Source organism: Neovison vison, chromosome 3, assembly GCF_020171115.1.
Source record: "Neovison vison isolate M4711 chromosome 3, ASM_NN_V1, whole genome shotgun sequence".
Lineage (NCBI taxonomy): Eukaryota > Metazoa > Chordata > Mammalia > Carnivora > Mustelidae > Neogale > Neogale vison.
In genome coordinates, this window is record NC_058093.1 from 172,528,716 (window position 1) to 172,546,356 (window position 17,641).

The 17,641-nt window shown below is 40.0% G+C and overlaps 2 protein-coding genes across 2 annotated transcripts in view; both read left to right on the forward strand.

Moving 5' to 3' along the window:
* The first annotated feature begins 447 nt into the window (after window positions 1–447).
* Window positions 448–17,641, forward strand: part of ABHD3 (abhydrolase domain containing 3, phospholipase) — a 42,765-nt gene continuing 25,571 nt past the window's right edge. The window contains exons 1-3 of the mRNA XM_044243295.1: window positions 448–699; window positions 1,225–1,388; window positions 2,499–2,681. Of these exons, the coding sequence (XP_044099230.1) occupies window positions 538–699; window positions 1,225–1,388; window positions 2,499–2,681 (509 nt within the window). The 5' untranslated portion in view covers window positions 448–537. The remainder of the gene's footprint in view (window positions 700–1,224; window positions 1,389–2,498; window positions 2,682–17,641) is intronic.
* LOC122902991 (cytochrome c-like) lies at window positions 13,088–13,660 on the forward strand. Its single transcript, XM_044243296.1, has 2 exons — window positions 13,088–13,358; window positions 13,574–13,660. Exons 1-2 carry the CDS (start codon window positions 13,088–13,090, stop codon window positions 13,612–13,614), a joined length of 312 nt encoding a protein of 103 aa, XP_044099231.1. The 3' UTR covers window positions 13,615–13,660.

Genomic DNA, 17,641 nt, shown 5'->3' on the forward strand with positions numbered 1-17,641 from the left:
ATGGAGGATTTTTCCCCCTAGGTAGCGCATTCTACTGACATATATTTGGCATTCACACACACACCCAATTTTTTTTTCCGAAGCACCCTAAATCTCTAGTTTACAGTGTGAAACGAAACCCCCCGCCGTGCGGAATCGGTCAAGGTCACTGGAGCTGGTGCCGGGTCAGGGACCGGAATGCGCACTGCCAGGCCCATTTCCTTCTCCAAACTCTGCACTCGATCTCTGCCCACCTTCGGGGGTCACCCAGGATAGCTGCAACCTGACCGGCAGACCCGGTCCGCCCCCACTGTGGCAGCGCTTGGATCCGCTCCTCTGGAAGGTTCCTGAGTGGCTGACGGTGGGGGCGGCTCCGGGGAAGCTGGGGCGGAGCCCGCGGCGTCCAGCAGCGGTGCTACGCCTCCCCGGGCAGCTCGGCCGCGCCCGCTGGCGGAAGCTGCGCTCTGCCGGGCTAGAGACGCTCTGGTCCAGGGTCCCCGGCGGTGCCGCGGCCGCTTTCGGTGGCGCGCCGGCCGACTGGCCTCCCACCGCAGGGCCATGCAGCGCTTAGCGATGGACCTGCGGATGCTCTCCAGGGAGCTCTTCCTCTACCTGGAGCACCAAGTCCGGGTTGGGTTCTTCGGCTCGGGAGTGGGCTTATCCCTGATCCTGGGCTTCAGCGTCGCTTACGCCTGCTATTACCTGAGCAGCATCGCCAAGGTGAGCCAGGGGTTGGCGCGGGCGCGGGGGCGGGGGCCGCGGGGAGCTTTCCCGGGAGCGACCGCAGCCGGCCGAGCTGGAACTGTCGCCGCAGGCGCGTTTGGCAAGGGCCGTCCTGGAGGCGAGAGTGCTGCTGCTCCCAAGTTGTTGCCCTTTCCCGGCATCTGATGGACGCCCTTATGAGCGCGGGCGGGAAAGGGGGCTCGCTCTTGGGGGTCCGGCCTGGGTCCTCGGACAGCAGCAAGGACCCGGCTGACCCAGGCGCCAGGGTACTGCCCCGTCACCATTCGCTAGCCTGGCAATGCTGTAGCACTTCTGAAAAATGACTCCTTTAACTCTTGCTTTCCTCTCGAAGCGTTTGGTTAAATCACTCTTTAAGTCCGATGTGACTGCGAATTCTTTGTGTCAGGCTTCTTGAAGGAGATGTAATCGGAGGGAGCGCGCGCGCGATGGGCCAGTCAGTCGTTTCTGGTTTGCGGAAACTTTGTTCTGGACCCTTAACTATAATACTGGCTTTCCCCGCAGAAGCCCCAGTTAGTGACGGGGGGTGAGAGCTTCAGCCGCTTCCTCCAGAACCACTGTCCTGTGGTGACAGAAACGTACTACCCGACGGTCTGGTGCTGGGAGAGTCGAGGACAGACACTCCTGAGACCTTTCATCACTTCTAAGCCATCGGTGCAGTACAGGAAGTAAGTATATTTACATTTGCAGTCATGTCTTCAAAACCACAGGGGTTTTTGTTTTGGTTTTTTTTGGGGGGGGTTGTTTTGTTTTGTTTTGTTTGCATACTCCCAGTCCTTGTTTAACCTTTGGCCAGTAAGCATTTAGAAAAGAAAGGGGATTGAAAAAGGAAGGTTTGTCCCCCCACTCCGCAAAACCACTCAGTTACAGGAAAATATTCAGGTATTATCTTTCACCGCGCGCGCATGTGTTTCTGTGTGTGTGCGCGCGCGTGCCTTGATGTAACCGGTTTATTTCTAGAGAAGTGTTTGAGGTTTACTTTTTTCCAGTTTGGCGTGCATCTGGATCCTGAGAACCTGGATCCTTTGACGATATGTATCAATTCACTGATGCTGGGAGTGGGAATGGGTTGGAGAATCATGCCAATTAATTTGGATTTTGCATGATGGACTCCTATAAAAGGACTTCATGTTAATAAGCAAATGGGTTCTTGATGCTAATATCCTTGAGGTGTTAAAGATATGGTCCAGAATTTATCAGTAACCAGGAGATATTGATAGTGTCTGATACTAATTTCCCTGAGTCATCTAGTCTTTCTCGAGCTCCTTTTGTTGCCTGGAACGTTCACTATTTGTTTGGGAAAATTCTTTAAGTTCATAGACACAGTGTAAGAAGTACTTTAAAATATTTAAGAAGGAAATTTTATAATATACTCTGTGGGAAGACTGCATTATTGAGTCAAAGGGCCAGAGCAGTGAGCAGATCAGCAATTTACTAATTCATAACTCCCTGACGAATTATTTGGGTGACCTCAATCAAATAGGGGTTAAATGCTGGATATTTTAGAGTAATGAGGAAATGATTAAGATAAATATGTGAAGTCCTTCTAGCTCATTTTTATATGCTGCCTTTTTGTGGTGTTGCTGGAAATACTTTCTGGTACTAATCTCGTATCATTCTTGTAATAAAAGAAAGTGATAAAAGTGTGTGTTAGTGAATGCTGTAAAAAAGTTCTTTTCAGATAAAATCACGTCATAGATTTATAAAATTAAGACACTAATATTAAAACATGACTTGAAACACTTAATGAGTATTTCATTTCTTTTATTTCTTTCCAGTGAACTTATTAAAACTGCAGATGGAGGACAGATTTCGCTGGACTGGTTTGATAATTCTAACAGTAAATGTTATATGGATACCACCACCAGACCTACTATCTTATTGTTACCTGGACTCACTGGAACAAGCAAGGAATCGTATATCCTTCATATGATCCATCTTAGTGAAGAACTGGGATACAGGTACCAGTAAAAAATTTATTCCATTTTTCACATAATTTGTCCTAAATGAAGCACAAATCTACCTGTATGTTTGTTTCAGAAATATTTGTTTTATTTTGCATGAATTAAACAATTCCCTAGATTATTATTTTTCTCTGCTTCCTCTTTTGCCTTTCTTTTTTCCCCCAGGAAGGTGCATAACTGAATCATCTCATAGGAAATAGCACTTAGCCCTGTAGACACTCAGCAGATTTTAGATGCATGAATCTAATCTGCTGAGTGTCTACTACTAATGAAATGAGAAGCTCATGTCTTATTCCGTATTTGAGCCCTGAATCCACTGATCTTGTATCATTGGCTCAGATCTCAAATGTAGAAAATGTTCAGAATCAGGTTGTAGGTGAGACTTATTTTTCCAAAAGTGATCCATGCCTCTTCTGTCCACCTGAGTTTACAGATACACTTAACTAATGTCCAGTCAATGATGACATAGTATTCTTTAGGAACTTTACAAGTGACTTAGCAACTTTAAAGTTTAGTTTCAGCTCTAAAATCTTAAAGCAAAATCATTGTGAAAAGTACTGCTTTTGTGTATCTGTCTTTTATCACTGATGGTAATTATTATAATGGAACACTCTGAGTTGCATTTGAAGTGGAGTTGTATCTTTTGTTAAACTTGAAACACTGTGTGAAAAACCGATGTGGGATTTATATTAATAAAAACATTTTTATGTAAATGGGGAAATACTACAGGAACTAATTCAATTTTAACAAGTTAACTCTGATCTTTCATTTTGTCCATGAATTGACAGTCTCTCAAACATTTTGATAGATATTCCAGAGTTATTGTTCTTGTGAAATTTGCACTAATAGCAGGAATTTGTCATTATTCCATGTTTAGCATCATCCAGTTAGATGTGAGGCTTGATTCCGATTTTTTGCTAAAACTTAGTCATGCTCAAAAAGTACAAATCATAAAGCCTTTTGTGCATATTTAAATTGAGAATTCTATACTTGGCCTGAGCTGCCTCCCAAGACTTAGGAAGTGCTTTTAAAAGCAATGTAGTTGAAACTCAAGGATTAAATTTCATAAGCTCTGAGTTGTGAGTACACAAGCCTTGTTTCCATCAATTGTAAAAATTGCCAAATTTTATGACTTTGGCTATCATTACACTGTGCTTCAAAGCGTTTGGAAGATTCTAGCTCCCCTGAGAGTTAAAATCTCTTCTGTTGATTCAGAAATTTTATGGAGAATGTATAATATAAGGAAAGTTTTGTGCTAGATACTATGAGGAGATAAAAGAGTTGTAAGAAGTTGTCCTTGCCACAAGAAGCCTGTGAGAAGAGTAGGCTGGACAGGGTCACTGTCAGCTGCTTTGTGAAGACCCAACTTATTTGGGTCTCAATAACTCTAACAGTGAATTAAACTGGGCTTGAAAGTAGCAGAATACATGAATAAGCAATGATCTGTAAACTTTACAGTGGCCTTAGGACCATCCCGCCCTTTTTTTAACTATAAGGGATCACTGAATCTAAGTTGGAGAGGGTGTATCAGTTAGCTTTGGCTGTATAACAAAGTATTCCAAAACTTAGTAGCTAAATACAACAGCCATTCTGCTCACGATTCTGTGGGTTGGGAATTTGGGCTGAGCAAAGTTGGGTGGTTCTCCTGGTCCTGGCTGGAATTGTTCATGCATCTGAGGTCAGCAGCCAGAACAACTCCATGCATGGGGGGCCTCAGCAGGGATGACTCATCTCAGCTTCAAGTGACCCCTCATCCATTATCAGGCTCACCCTGAGTTTGTTCATTTGGTGGCAGAGGGTTCCAAGAGTGCAAAAGTAAACGCTACAAGGCTTCTTGAGGTTCAAGTTAAGAATTCTCATAACGTTGCTTCTGCCACATTCCAGTTCAAGCAAGTCATATGGTCAACCCAGAGTCAAAGAGCAGGGAAATAGACTTCACATCTTGATAGGAAGGCAAGGCATAGACAGTAAGGCAGTTCTGAAGACCACTGAAGTAAAAAAAGAAAAAAGAAAAAGATCTGGAACCTTGGCAGAAGGCTTGGATTGAATCCTTTGAGGTTGTGTAATATGGGGGACAGCTATGTGGGATTTGGAACTGGGTCTGAGTTCAAATTTTGGAACTTCTGCTTACTATGTGACCTTGGCAAATAATTTTTAACTTTACCAATCACAGCCTCTCACTTACTACAGACACTTTAAATGAATTAACATATATAAAGTATTTGGTTTAGTGACCTGAACAAAGTAGGTCTTTAGGAATGTGTGTGTCTTCTTCCCAGACCTTCCATTCCGATCAGAATAGAATACTTTTTATAATTTAAAAGCAAGTACAAGCAAACCTACCTCTTGGAAGATAAAAATATCTAGTTTCCTTATAGGAATGCTTAGATTGTATTATAATGTCTCTTAACACAGCATTGTTTCATAGGCAGTACAAATGCCTCAATACCTTGAGGGTGTATTTGCCTTCAAGCCCCAGTTAGTATTGCGTAAAGGCTGAACATGTAGGGAGGGTCAGGTCATCAGGGAACTGTTGCTGGTTGGCTGCTGAGATATGACTTGGACATTAGAGCAATCTTAACTCCTGGCATGTGGATAAGTGAAACATAAGGGTTTACTATTGTTGCTGTTAAAAAAATTTGTTTTTCCTGTACCTGAAAACTGACAAAGACACAGAACTTTTCTGTTAAGGTACACCAATTCAGCATTAATAGCGGATGGCATAGAAACTAAGCTGAAGTTCATTTAAGATCATTGTGAGTAGCAGCTTTATCAGGAAGTCAAATTGAAATGAATGGGGAATACATGATCTACCTGCCTGTCTATCTTCATTGGCTGAGTACACTATGTACTCCCTGGAAAAACCTGCCCCTGAGGGGAGAAGAGAATTGCTGAGCCAGCCAGCCCCAGTCATCCTTCCAAATTTTATTAGTCCAATAAGGCCTCCATCTCCTGGAGAATGAGTCAAGTCAGAAAGGCCAGGCGGCTAGGAATGTGTTTAGAGAGGAGCTTCCATCATAGAAATCAGAGGACTGGAGAAAAAGTTACACCCATATGATTGATAAAGTAGTTAGAAATCTTATCTTTTCATTCAAGATTTGCTTTAAAAAAAATCTGTGTTAAGTAACACTGCCTAATAGATATTAATTTATGTACCTGAGTATTACTGGTTTTCTTAAATCTTTTTTTCCCATGGTCTGAATTAATTTTTAGCACTACAACTAAAAAGAGGGAGAAAAACTAACTCTGAGAACATCCAAGTCATCTTCTACTTTGACCTCTTTTATTGAGAGCCTTCATCTACTATTTTGTTCTACCCCCAACTAGTATTAAAAAGAGTGAACATTCCAGAATTATGTAATAAATCCATTGAAATCTAGGTCAGTCATTAAGTATTTTTATCAGAACCTATATTCCCAAAGAACATCCAGTCTAACTGAAGTGACAAAGAGTATGCAGTAGTAGGGAAGAAATGCATTAGAGAGAACCAGGACTGGCTACAAGTAACAGAAAACTCAAAATAATAGTAACTTTAAAAAGAAGTTAGACCAGGGCTCTATAGTAACAGAAAGTGCTGCATCATAACCCAGGGCTGCTCTAGCTCCAGCTATCACATCTGCATTCCAACATCCAAGAAGGAGAAAAAAGACTAGAGACTGGGGCGCCTGGGTGGCTCAGTGGGTTAAGCCGCTGCCTTCGGCTCAGGTCATGATCTCAGAGTCCTGGGATCGAGTCCCGCATCGGGCTCTCTGCTCAGCAGGGAGCCTGCTTCCCCCCCCCCTCTCTCTGCCTGCCTCTCTGCCTACTTGTGATTTCTCTCTGTCAAATAAATAAATAAAATCTTTAAAAAAAAAAAAAGACTAGAGACTGCACTATCTTTCTTTAAGCATGCTTTCTAGCAGCTGTGCGCACCACTTTTGCTTCTATCACATTGGCCAGTTCTTCCTCAGCCTCAAGAGAGCCTTGAAAGTGAAAACTTTATTTTGGGCAGCCATGTACTCAAGTGAAATTGGGAGATTCTGTAGCTGAGAAAGAAGAGGAGGATGGATCCTGGGAGATAACTGGCAGTCTGTAGCACTGAGTGGTCAGTGTTACAAGTGCCAGGATTCTGGAATATCAGACACCAAGTGAGACATTTTATGGAGGGAAGGAACAGGTCAGCGATGCCAGAGGCAAGAGAAAGGGCAAGGAGAATGAAGACAGATAAAGCAAAATCGGAGAAGATTCAGCAGGGCAATGAGGAAGGAAGCCCAACTTGTGAGGGCTCTGATGACCTCAGGAGACAAGAGCAGGGGTGGATCACCCATCTTGTAATTTGACAGAGGAAGGAGGGAAACAGGAGAAGGATTCGAGAAGAACAGAAGGAGGAATGGGAGTATTTTTCAAGACTGTGGGTGTTTGCTTCCAGAAACTTATTACTTACGACATTTCTAAAACCACTTACGGAAAGCATGGACCTTTAAATGTGGTTTGACAGGATTAAGATCTTCTGTCTTTTGCTGCAGTGCCCAGCTCTCGGTAGCAAGGATGCTATTGTCCAGCATTTAGTGCTGGAGAGAAACTGGAAGTGGGAGATGATTTAAAAGTAGTTTTCAGTATTCCTTTGCTTTCCAGTTTAGAGTTTGGACTTGTGCATTTTGTATTTTGGATGCATATCACCAGTAGATACAGAGTTTTAGGTGACGCTTAACTTTTCCTGCAATCAGAAGGGCACTCAGAGGTCAGCTACCCACTTTTCCTGAGGGAGGAAGGAAGGGGAGGCAGTGGAACAAAAGGGCAACTTCTGACCACTCCCCAGTCTAAAAGCAGTATTTTAGGTAAGAAGTCACTGTAAATGAACACCGGATGTGTTTATCTAAAAGTATTTTTTAATCATTTTTTTTGTTGTTGTTAAAACAATTTCGCTTTTAACATTTTAAGAGTGAGTAAAGTTAACTAATTATTCATTAGACTGGCTAGATGACATGATGCATACTAGAAAGCACTCGGTAAAGAGCACAGCTTATTTAATGGTATTTCTGGGGAAAAAAAAAAGTTATGGTGGATACTCGCAAGCAGTCTTATTCCCTAGGGAACTAGTTGTTAGACATTCCATTATAAAGTGATAGCTCAATTAACAAAGTTTCAGAGACTGGGGTTTTTTTTTTGTTGTTGTTTTGTTTTGTTTTGTTTAATCAGAGCTGACACTCAAAGGGTACTCTGTTCAGAGCACTGGTCTTCTCTGGAAAAGAGACATTAATGTTACTAGCTTAGATAGCCCAGAGCCACAGAGTGGAATGGATTATTGAGTCAGGTCTGCTTGGATTCAATTCCTGACTCTGTTATACATTTCTGTTTCCGCAAATTATTCAGTTGTTCTATACCTCCATTTTCTCCTCTGTAAAAATCACTCACTATACCTCATAGGACAGCAAGGATTTTATATATATGTGTATTTATATATATATATAGATAGATAGATAGATATAGAGAGAGAGAAAAAGAGAGAGAATGTTGTGACTCTGGAATAATCCCTATTAGTTCATAATATTAACTTAGAGCACTTTTGTTTTTTTTTTTAAGATTTTATTTATTTATTTGACAGAGAAAGAGAGAGATCACAAGTAGGCAGAGAGGCAGGGGGATGTGGGCTCTCTGCTGAGCAGAGCCTCTGATATGGGGCTCCATCCCAGGACCCTGAGATCATGACCTGAACCGAAGGGAGAGGCTTAACCCACTGAGCCACCCAGGCACCCTTAGAACACTTTTGTTACTAAGTGGGGTTTTCTGAAAGCTAGTTTAACTAGTTCTTTAGTTGACAGAATCTACAGAAATATCAGAGACCCAGATAGAATTCAAATGAGTAAGATAAAATCTGAGGACATCAGAAACCAACATATACTCATATGTTAGGGAAAATGGGAGAGCTAATGGGGAAAAAAATTCTAATAAAATGTTATAAGAGATTCCTGAAAGAGAACTTATTGTTAGTTGAATAAGGTGTTCAGCTTCTTCACATGAGGGATAACTTTAACCCCTTTTTCTGCTTGTGGCTACTGGTTTTAAAATACTATGCCCCCCAAAAATGAATTGCATTCATTATTAACTTATTGATCTTTAATTTTTTATTTCACAGGGCCTTTCAGAACTTATGATCAGCAAGAGATAACCAGAATTGCCATTTTGGTTAACTCTAATTAAATTTATTTTTATATAGTACTTGCCACACAATAGGCCCCATATCAGGTGCTATACTTAGGTTGTCTTATTTATATGGACCTAATTCCAAGAGATATATTGTTATGCTCATTTTACCACCAAAAACAAAACTACAGTGTTCATAATTTACCAAAGTTAGACAGTTAATGTATGACAAGGTTAAGACTGAATTGTACAGCCTTGTTAAAGATAAATGTATGATTTTTTTTAGGTTCTTTGAAATGTCGATCGTTCTTCAAAACTCTTCTTTACTTGGTATCTCATATTCTTGGCTTGGGAGAACTAGCTCCTCAAATCCCATGATTATTGTCTGTTGGAATAATGTAGACCTGTAGCATCACAGGACTCTTTCATCAGAGAAATTCAAGATATGACAGGCAAATAAGTCATGTTTTCTACTCAGGGAATAGATTTTATAGGGAAAGAGTTGAAACAAGAAAATGAGGCTCTTGAACTATGAATTATGTTTCACTGTTCTCCATTACTATGTGATGATCAGGAGTTGGGTGTGTAATACAGTCAATAATATATTCTGGTTAATTATTGTGTTTGATTTTTGATGCTTTACATTCTAGAAAAAGGAACAGGAGTTATATTAATCTGTTTTAATATATTTATGACATTAGTGAGGTTGGAAATGTTCAAGTATTATCATTTTTTTAAAAAGAATATGTATTATGCTATTGGATATAGTGCTGTGTAAATGTAAATTAGGGTAGGATATTTGATAGTGTTAATCAGACTTTATACCTTTACTTTTTTTTGTCTTATTGACAGAAGGATGTTGAAACCAGCTATGATTGTGGATTTTCTGTTTCTACATTAATTCTGTCAATTTGTACTTAATGTATTTGGAAGCTCTATTATTAGTCTTATGTACATTTGTGATTTTTGGTCTTCTTGTAATTTAACTCTTTTACCATTATGAAATGTCTTTCTCTGGTTGTGATGACTATCTGCTATTACTATAGCCACTCTAGCCTTCTTATACTTACTGTTTACATGATTTTTTTCTCATACTTTAACCTTCAAAGTATGAGTCTTTATATTTAAAGTATATTGCTTATAAATAGCATATAGTTGGGTCTTGCTTTTTTATCCAGTCTGACAATTTCTTTATTTTAATTGGATTTTTTAGTCCATTTACATTTAATATAACTGTTGATATGGTGGATATAGACTTAACATTTTCGTGTTTGATTTCTGTTTTTGTTGTTGTTGTTGTTCCTTTATTCCCCTACCACTTCTCTTTCTCTTTTTGAGACTCTGAATTTTTTGTCTTTTTATCAATCTTGGAGAAAGTTTTGCTATTATTCATTCAAATATTTTTCTGCTCCATTCTTTCTTCTCCTCTGGGACTGCAATTACATACATATGTGTCAGAGCTTTTGATAATGTACCACAAAACATTGGGGTTCTATTCATTTTTTTTCAATCTTTAGTTCTCTTTCATCTTTACATTGGAACTGTAATTTGCAAGTCAAGTAAATTTTTTCTTCATATATTGTATTTTTCTGACTTAGAACTTCCATTTTTTTAAAGATCTATTTATTTATTTGACAGAGAGAAAGACAGCAAGAGAGGAACACAAGCTGGGGGAGTGGGAGAGGGAGAAGCAGGCTTCCCATAGAGCAGGGAACCTGATGTGGGGCTCGATCCCAGGACCCTGGGATCACATCAAGCCAAAGGCAGATGCTTAACAACTGAGCCATCCAGGCACCCCTAGAACTTCCATTTTTTAATAGGTTTTATTCCTCTGCTGAGATTTCCTGTTTGTTTGTTTGTTTTTTAAATTCATTACATGCTTGGGCACCTGGGTGGCTCAGTGGGTTAAACCTCTGCCTTCCGCTCAGGTAATGATCCCAGGGTCCTGGGATCAAGCCCCACACTGGGCTTTCCACTCAGTGGGGAGATTGCTTACCCCGCTCTCTCTCTGGCTGCCTCTCTGCCTACTTGCGATCTCTGTCTGTCAAATAAATAAATAAAATCTTAAAAAAAAATAAATACACTACATGCTTATTTTCCTTTCTGTCCTTTAGCATAGTTATAATAGCTGCTTTAAATCCTCATCTACTAATTCTAACATGTGGACATCTCAGGGTCACTTACATTGACTATCTTACCTTTTTTTTTTTTAATATTTTATTTATTTATTTGACAGAGATCACAAGTAGGCAGAGAGGCAGTCAGAGAGAGAGGGGGAAGCAGGCTCCCCGCAGAGCAGAGAGCCTGATGCGGGGCTCGATCAAACTCAAAACTCTAAACTCAAACTTCAAACTCTTTCTCCTCAGGGGTAGACAGCAGCTGAAAGCTCTTCAGTTTTTTATCCTTAATTTGACTGCTTGGAGCCTCATATCTGTATAGATAAAAGCTTAGCCAGAGCTATGGGCTCAGTTTTCACCCAGAATTTAGGACTCTCCCTCTGTGTCTCTCTTTTCTGAAAATTTCCTTTATTTCCTAACTGCTATAGTTGTACCAAACTCTGTTTTCTGGTTTCTGAAGCCCATGAAATAACATTTCTATTTGACATTTATCCATCGCCGAATAATACTGGTGCCTCCCCTCAGGCAAAAGTCTATAAAAAGAGGAGAACCTCACCCAATGCCACTTTTTTCTTTCAAGTGTCAACTCTCATTTAGTTTCTACCTGCTTTGGTCATTCTCCATTGCCTTTAAAATTTATCAAGACCTTTTAGATGCTATTCTTTGGAAGGATTGGCCTAATAGGATCTACTTAGACATTTCTGGAAGTATAACTTCCTGTCATCTTTTCTTAATCTGGCATTCAGAACCTGTTTTGGTTCTAACCTATTTTTTCCATCCTTACTTCCTATCATTATACTCTGTGTAGCCATGTTTCTGCTAAGATGATCTACTGTCTCATCCCTTAGAAAATTTTATACATCCCTGCTTTACATCTTTCCTTACATTGCTCCCTCTAACCCATATTATATCCCACACTTTCCTTCTTAAATCTTTACCATTTTCCAAGTCTCAGCATAATACCTATCTGTTTTTTTTATGAATCCTTTCCTAATCAATTTTGCTCAATCTGACCTCACAAGGCTTTATTATCTACACCATTAACTGGACATTGAATTGTATACTGCCCTATAATATTACATTTATTGTAGTCACTTAACTGAAAACACGATGCATTCCTAGCAAGATTATACTCTCTTTGAGGCCAAGAGCCTTCTATTTATATTTCATTTTTCTCCTATAAGCTCTAAATCAATCTTCAGTTCAGTAAATAGTCTGTTTAATAAATTTTTGAATGAATAGGTTATTTCAGTATTAATATTCAGTATTAATATTTATGTAAAGTGTCTAGAACATGATCTGGCACATAGCAAAAAGTGATCAAGGTTATCTATTGTTATCATTATTATTATTTGAAATCAGCATAATAATGTATGACTGCTCCTCTTACTCCACCCTCTGATTATTATTTCTGTTCTTAGATTCAAAGATTTGTGGAATCTTAGAGCTAGAAATTACTTAAGGTCATCTGATAAAATGTCTTTATCCTGGCAGATCATTGGTCTTAAGTAGATTCAAGGCTATCTGGCCATCTCAATCAAGGAGGCTATAGACAACAGCTCCTAAATGTCCCATGTACTAAAGGTTGAGAAAGAGCTACAGTAGCTCTATGCCTTTTATTTAACCTTCCTTAAGGAAGACTTAACCTGCTTTCCTGGTTAACATGTTTTGTTGTGACAGAGTTCTTAATACCAGATTTATTTTTTATTTGGTGTTTATTTATTTATATTTTCCTGTTTTGAGAAGAACATTTAAATACCTAAAATATATAGGAAAAATAAGTTTTGCAGAACAATTTTTGTTATATTTTATAACTTTAAAAATCGTTTGGGAGAGCTTAGGGAGTGGTATGTACAGCTTGTGAGTGGCTATCTTTGTTTTGCACATGACCAAAGAGTGATTTAAAAATGGATGACATAGGGGCACCTGGTGGCTCAGTTGCTTAAGTGTTCAACTCATGATTTCAGTTAAGCCCATGATCTCAGGGTCATGAGATCAAGTCCCACATTGAGCTCAGTGCTCAGCAGGGAGTCTGCCTGGAATTCTTTCCCTCTTCTTCTCCCTCTTCCTCTGCCCCACCCCTGCTCATTCATTCTCTCTCTCTCTCTCTCTCTCTCTCTCTCTCTCAAATAAATAAATAAATCTTAAAAAAATAAAATAAAAATGGGTGATAGTGAGAAGGGCAAGACTTTGGTTCAGAAATATGCCCAGTATCATAACATGGAAAAAAGAGGCAAGCACGAAACTGGGCCAAATCTCCATGGTTTATTTGGGCAAAAGGCAGGTCATGCCCCTAGATTTTCTTACACAGATGCCAATAACAAAGGCATTACTTGGGGAGAGGAGACACTGATGGAGTATTTGGAGAATCCCAAGAAGTATATCCCTGGAACAAAAATGATCTTCACTGGCATTAAGAGAACAAGGAAAAGGGGTGCCTGGGTGGCTCAGTGGGTTAAACCTCTGCGTTCGGCTCAGGTCATGATCTCAGGGTCCTGGGATCGAGCCCCGCACCGGGCTCTCTGCTCAGCCGGAAACCTGCTTCCTCCTCTCTCTCTCTCTCTCTGCCTGCCTCTCTGCCTACTTGTGATCTCTCTCTGTCAAATAAATAAATAAAATCTTTAAAAAAAAATAAAACAAGGAAAAGAGCAGACTTGATAGCTTATCTCAAAAAAGCTACTAAGGAGTAATGGTTGGCCATTGCCTTATTTATTACAAAACAAAAATGTCTCATGACTTTTTTATGTGTGCATATTTAAATTGATCTCATACACCAGAATCCAGATCATGAATAGCTGACAGACTATTTCTTTTGGACACTCCTGATTGAAATAAGATTGGCTTGTGGCTAAATGAATATGATCAGCTTTTTGAACTTTGATAGTAATTCTGGTTCAGCAAGTGCTGTCACTGTTTTACCCTTCTAAAAATATGATTGGAGTTTATTAATAATGTGCAGCTTTTCACAGATGTGGTAAATGCCATCTCTAAACTTATAGGAAATTTGTTTTATATTAGGTTTATATAACTGGTTGTATTAATGTATTCAAATACTAAGGAAATCCCTTCACTGTCTCATAGAACAGTAAGACTCAGCTATGTTTCATATCATGTCCATTAGCCTGTTGAAATCAAGGGCTGAAAATAAGCTGGCAATGTCCACTTTCTTTTTGGTCTTAACTTTGCCAACTTATGGGGCACATGGGTGTTTCAGTCAGTTAAGTGTCTGCCTTCAGCTCAGGTCATGATCCCAGGATCCTGGGATTGAGCCTCGCATCAGGCTCCCTGCTCAGTGGGAAGTCGGCTTCTCCCTCTCCCATTCCCCCTGCTTGTGTTCCTGTTCTTGCTAATCTCTTTCTCTGTCAAATGAATAAAAAAAAATCTTAAAAAATATTGTGGCAATTTAATTAAAATTCCCTGCATTTAAATGTTCCCTTTTCTTAATGAAAGGCATTTTAGTGTGGTTTATGTAAAATATTAAATAAAGAATCTTTAACACTTCTCACATTTTTTTTTTTTAGATTTTATTTATTTATTTGACAGAGAGAGATCACAAGTAGGCAGAGAGAGAGGAGGAAGCAGGCTCCCTGCTGAGCAGAGAGCCCGATGCGGGACTCGATCCCAGGACCCTGAGATCATGACCTGAGCCGAAGGCAGCGGCTTAACCCACTGAGCCACCCAGGCGCCCCAACACTTCTCACATTTTGTAGATGATCTGTAAGGTCAGATGCTTTTAAGATTCCGTGTGACGATATAGGAGCAGACTTGGCTTGTGAATTCTTTTTTTTTTTTTTTTTTTTTAAAGATTTTATTTATTTATTTGTCAGAGAGAGAGGGCGAGAGAGCGAGCACAGGCAGATAGAGAGGCAGGCAGAGGCAGAGGGAGAAGCAGGCTCCCCGCTGAGCAAAGAGCCCGATGTGGGACTCGATCCCAGGACGCCGGGATCATGACCTGAGCCGAAGGCAGCTGCTCAACCAACTGAGCCACCCAGGCGTCCCTTGGCTTGTGAATTCTTTACTAAGTCAGACTAAGTTATAATTCAAGATTGTCTTCGTTTAGAAAGACATAAGACATATGATTGGTAATGGTGCTTTTACCAACTCATTAGAAGGGTTAAAGTAGAGGAGATATATCAGCAGCACAAATTTTAAATTACATGATAAGGCTTAAGATAATTAAAGACAAAAATCACAGATCAAAAAATATTGGAGAAATTATAAAAATTATTTGGAGAGAGATATATAAAGTTAACAGAGGCTTATCAAATGTCCTGGTAATAGCAGTTGTACAACCAGGTCTTTAAGCTTTATATGTAGTATTCCCTGATGATTGTCAGGGCAGAAAAGGGGTTAGACAAAAGAAGAAGCTGATTACTTGTCAGCAACTGAAATGGGAGAGAGAGACAGAATGGCAGCCGTCATTCTACCTTCCTCTGTGCTGCTTTTCTCCATTCTTCCTCATCTCTCTGCCCAATTTCCAAAGCTAGAAGTCTGTACAGTGATGACAGCTAGTGATTGAACATCATTAGGAGCAAAGGTCTATGGAGAGGTCAGTACATTTCCTCCTCTAGCAAGAGATAGCAGAGCTGTGATCTACTTTTCAAAGTTGCCTAAAGGGGAGTACAAATATCCTGGTCTGAGTTGGGGAGAAAATCCCAGAGGTACAGCCTGCTTTTTCACGAGTTTGCAGATCATCATTTTCTTTGCCCTTACTCGTTCTGTTCCCTTCTCTCAGTGGCAGTCACATGAAGACATCTTGCCTCAGAAACCATTTTTATCCTTACTTAGTGTTTGCTCTCTAAAGGTGGTTCTTTTCTGGATGACTGGGAGCTTCAAGGTTCAAGGGCACAAGTAATGTTAACCCCAATTCTTGTGTAACCTAGGTGCTTATGCAAGTAAGTACATGTGGCTTACTTAAATCTTATTTATGTTTAGTCTCTCTTGCTGTTCTTTTTTTTTTTTTTTTAAGGATTTTAGTTTTAAGTAATCTCTACACCCAATGTGAGGCTGGTTCTCACAAGCCCCAAGATCAATAGTTGCACACTCTACCAACTGAGCCAGTCAGATGCCCCTGTCATACCATTCTTTTTAGCAAGTAAAGATTAAGGACCGATCCTACTCTCAACTTTTCTGCTTGTTTTCAGAGTATATTTAAGATATTTCTCTAACTAGTCAATAAAATGTAATATTTCTAGCTTTTTCTCAAATCAGATTTCTGAATTTTTTTTTAATTTTAAGTATTTTCTTTATTTGAAGGAGAGAGGGAGAGTGAGCTCGACAGAGAGAGAGAACACATAAGCGGGAGGAGAGGCAGAGGGAGAGGGAGAAACAGACTCCTTCCTGAGCAGGGAGCCTAGATTCCAGGACTCTGGGATTATGGCCTGAGCTGAAAGGCAGATGCTCAATCAACGGAGCCACTCAGATGCCTCTGATTTAAGATGTATTTTTTTAAGATTTTATTTATTTATTTGACAGACAGAGATCACAAGTAGGTAGAGAGGCAGGCAGAGAGAGAGGAAGGGAAGCAGACTCTCCACTGAGCAGAGAGCCTGATGCGGGGCTTGATCCCAGAACCCTGGGATCACAACCTGAGCCAAAGGCAGAGGCTTTAACCCACTGAGCCACCCAGGTGCCCCTGATTTCAGATATTTTAAACACTCCCCCCCCCTTTTTTCCCCCAGTTGGGCCTAATAAAATTCTTCAGATGAAAGAGAGGATTCCTTCACAGAAACATAGCCTGAGCATCACATTGAAACCTAACCCCTCCCCCACCATAAGAGTTAGCTGTGAATGTTGTGTAGGGCAGTCGAAACCCATACAGTGATCAGCAACACCCTGAAAGAAGGGATTAGAACCCTAGGTGGCCTTGATTGATTAGATAAGTATACAAACAAAAACAAAATGAATTTTAATCAACATGAATATGGAGTCACTCAATCAAAGAGAATCCTATAGATAGGCGTCGGGATTTGGTTTGAGGATGGCGAAACATTCATATCTGATGTTCTGGTTGACTGAAAGGTAAATGAGAATTAAATAATTTAAATGCAAAATGACTTATTAAGGCTACAATGTCACTATGATTACCATTGCTACTAATAGCTAACTTTCCTGTATACTTACCATGAGCCAACACTGCTCTAAGCCCTTTGCATATGACCATTGGTCCAGGAGAGGCAAACAAGATTATAGGAAGCACAGTTTGTCTTTTCTCCCCGAGGTCAACTGAACAGTTGCATAGTGGGGGCTCTTCCTACCAGCTCAGATGCCAGGCTCCTTGCAGTTCCTGTGGTAATGTTTTCATCACAGGTGAAGTTCTAGTCTCTGTTTGTTAAGTCTTGAGGGAATAATAGCTATTTCTTAGAATTGGAATAGATACTTGTTAATGTTACAAATAGAGTAGGTAGAGAACTTTTTTTTCTAGTATGAGGCAAAAACATTTAAATGTGACTTATACTGGGCTGGCTTAGTGGGGGAAACATGTGACTCTTGAGCTTGGGGTCCTGAGTTCGAGCCCCATGACGGATGTAGAGATTAGTTAAATAAATAAATAAATAAATAAATAAATAAATTTGACTTATATTTAGAATTTTTTTTAAAGATTTTATTTATTTATTTGACAGAGAGAGATCACAAGTAGGCAGAGAGGGAGGGGGAAGCAGGCTCCCTGCTGAGCAGAGAGCCCGATGCAGGGCTCGATCCCAGGACCCTGAGATC

What these genes read in the sequence shown, in the direction of transcription:
- LOC122902991 (XM_044243296.1), top strand. Translation starts at nt 13,088, where the DNA reads ATGGGTGATAGTGAGAAGGGCAAGACTTTGGTTCAGAAATATGCCCAG. An exon ending in TAAGAGAACAAGGAAAAGGG is followed by an intron (nt 13,359 to 13,573) that starts GTGCCTGGGTGG and finishes CAAGGAAAAGAG; the next exon opens with CAGACTTGATAGCTTATCTC.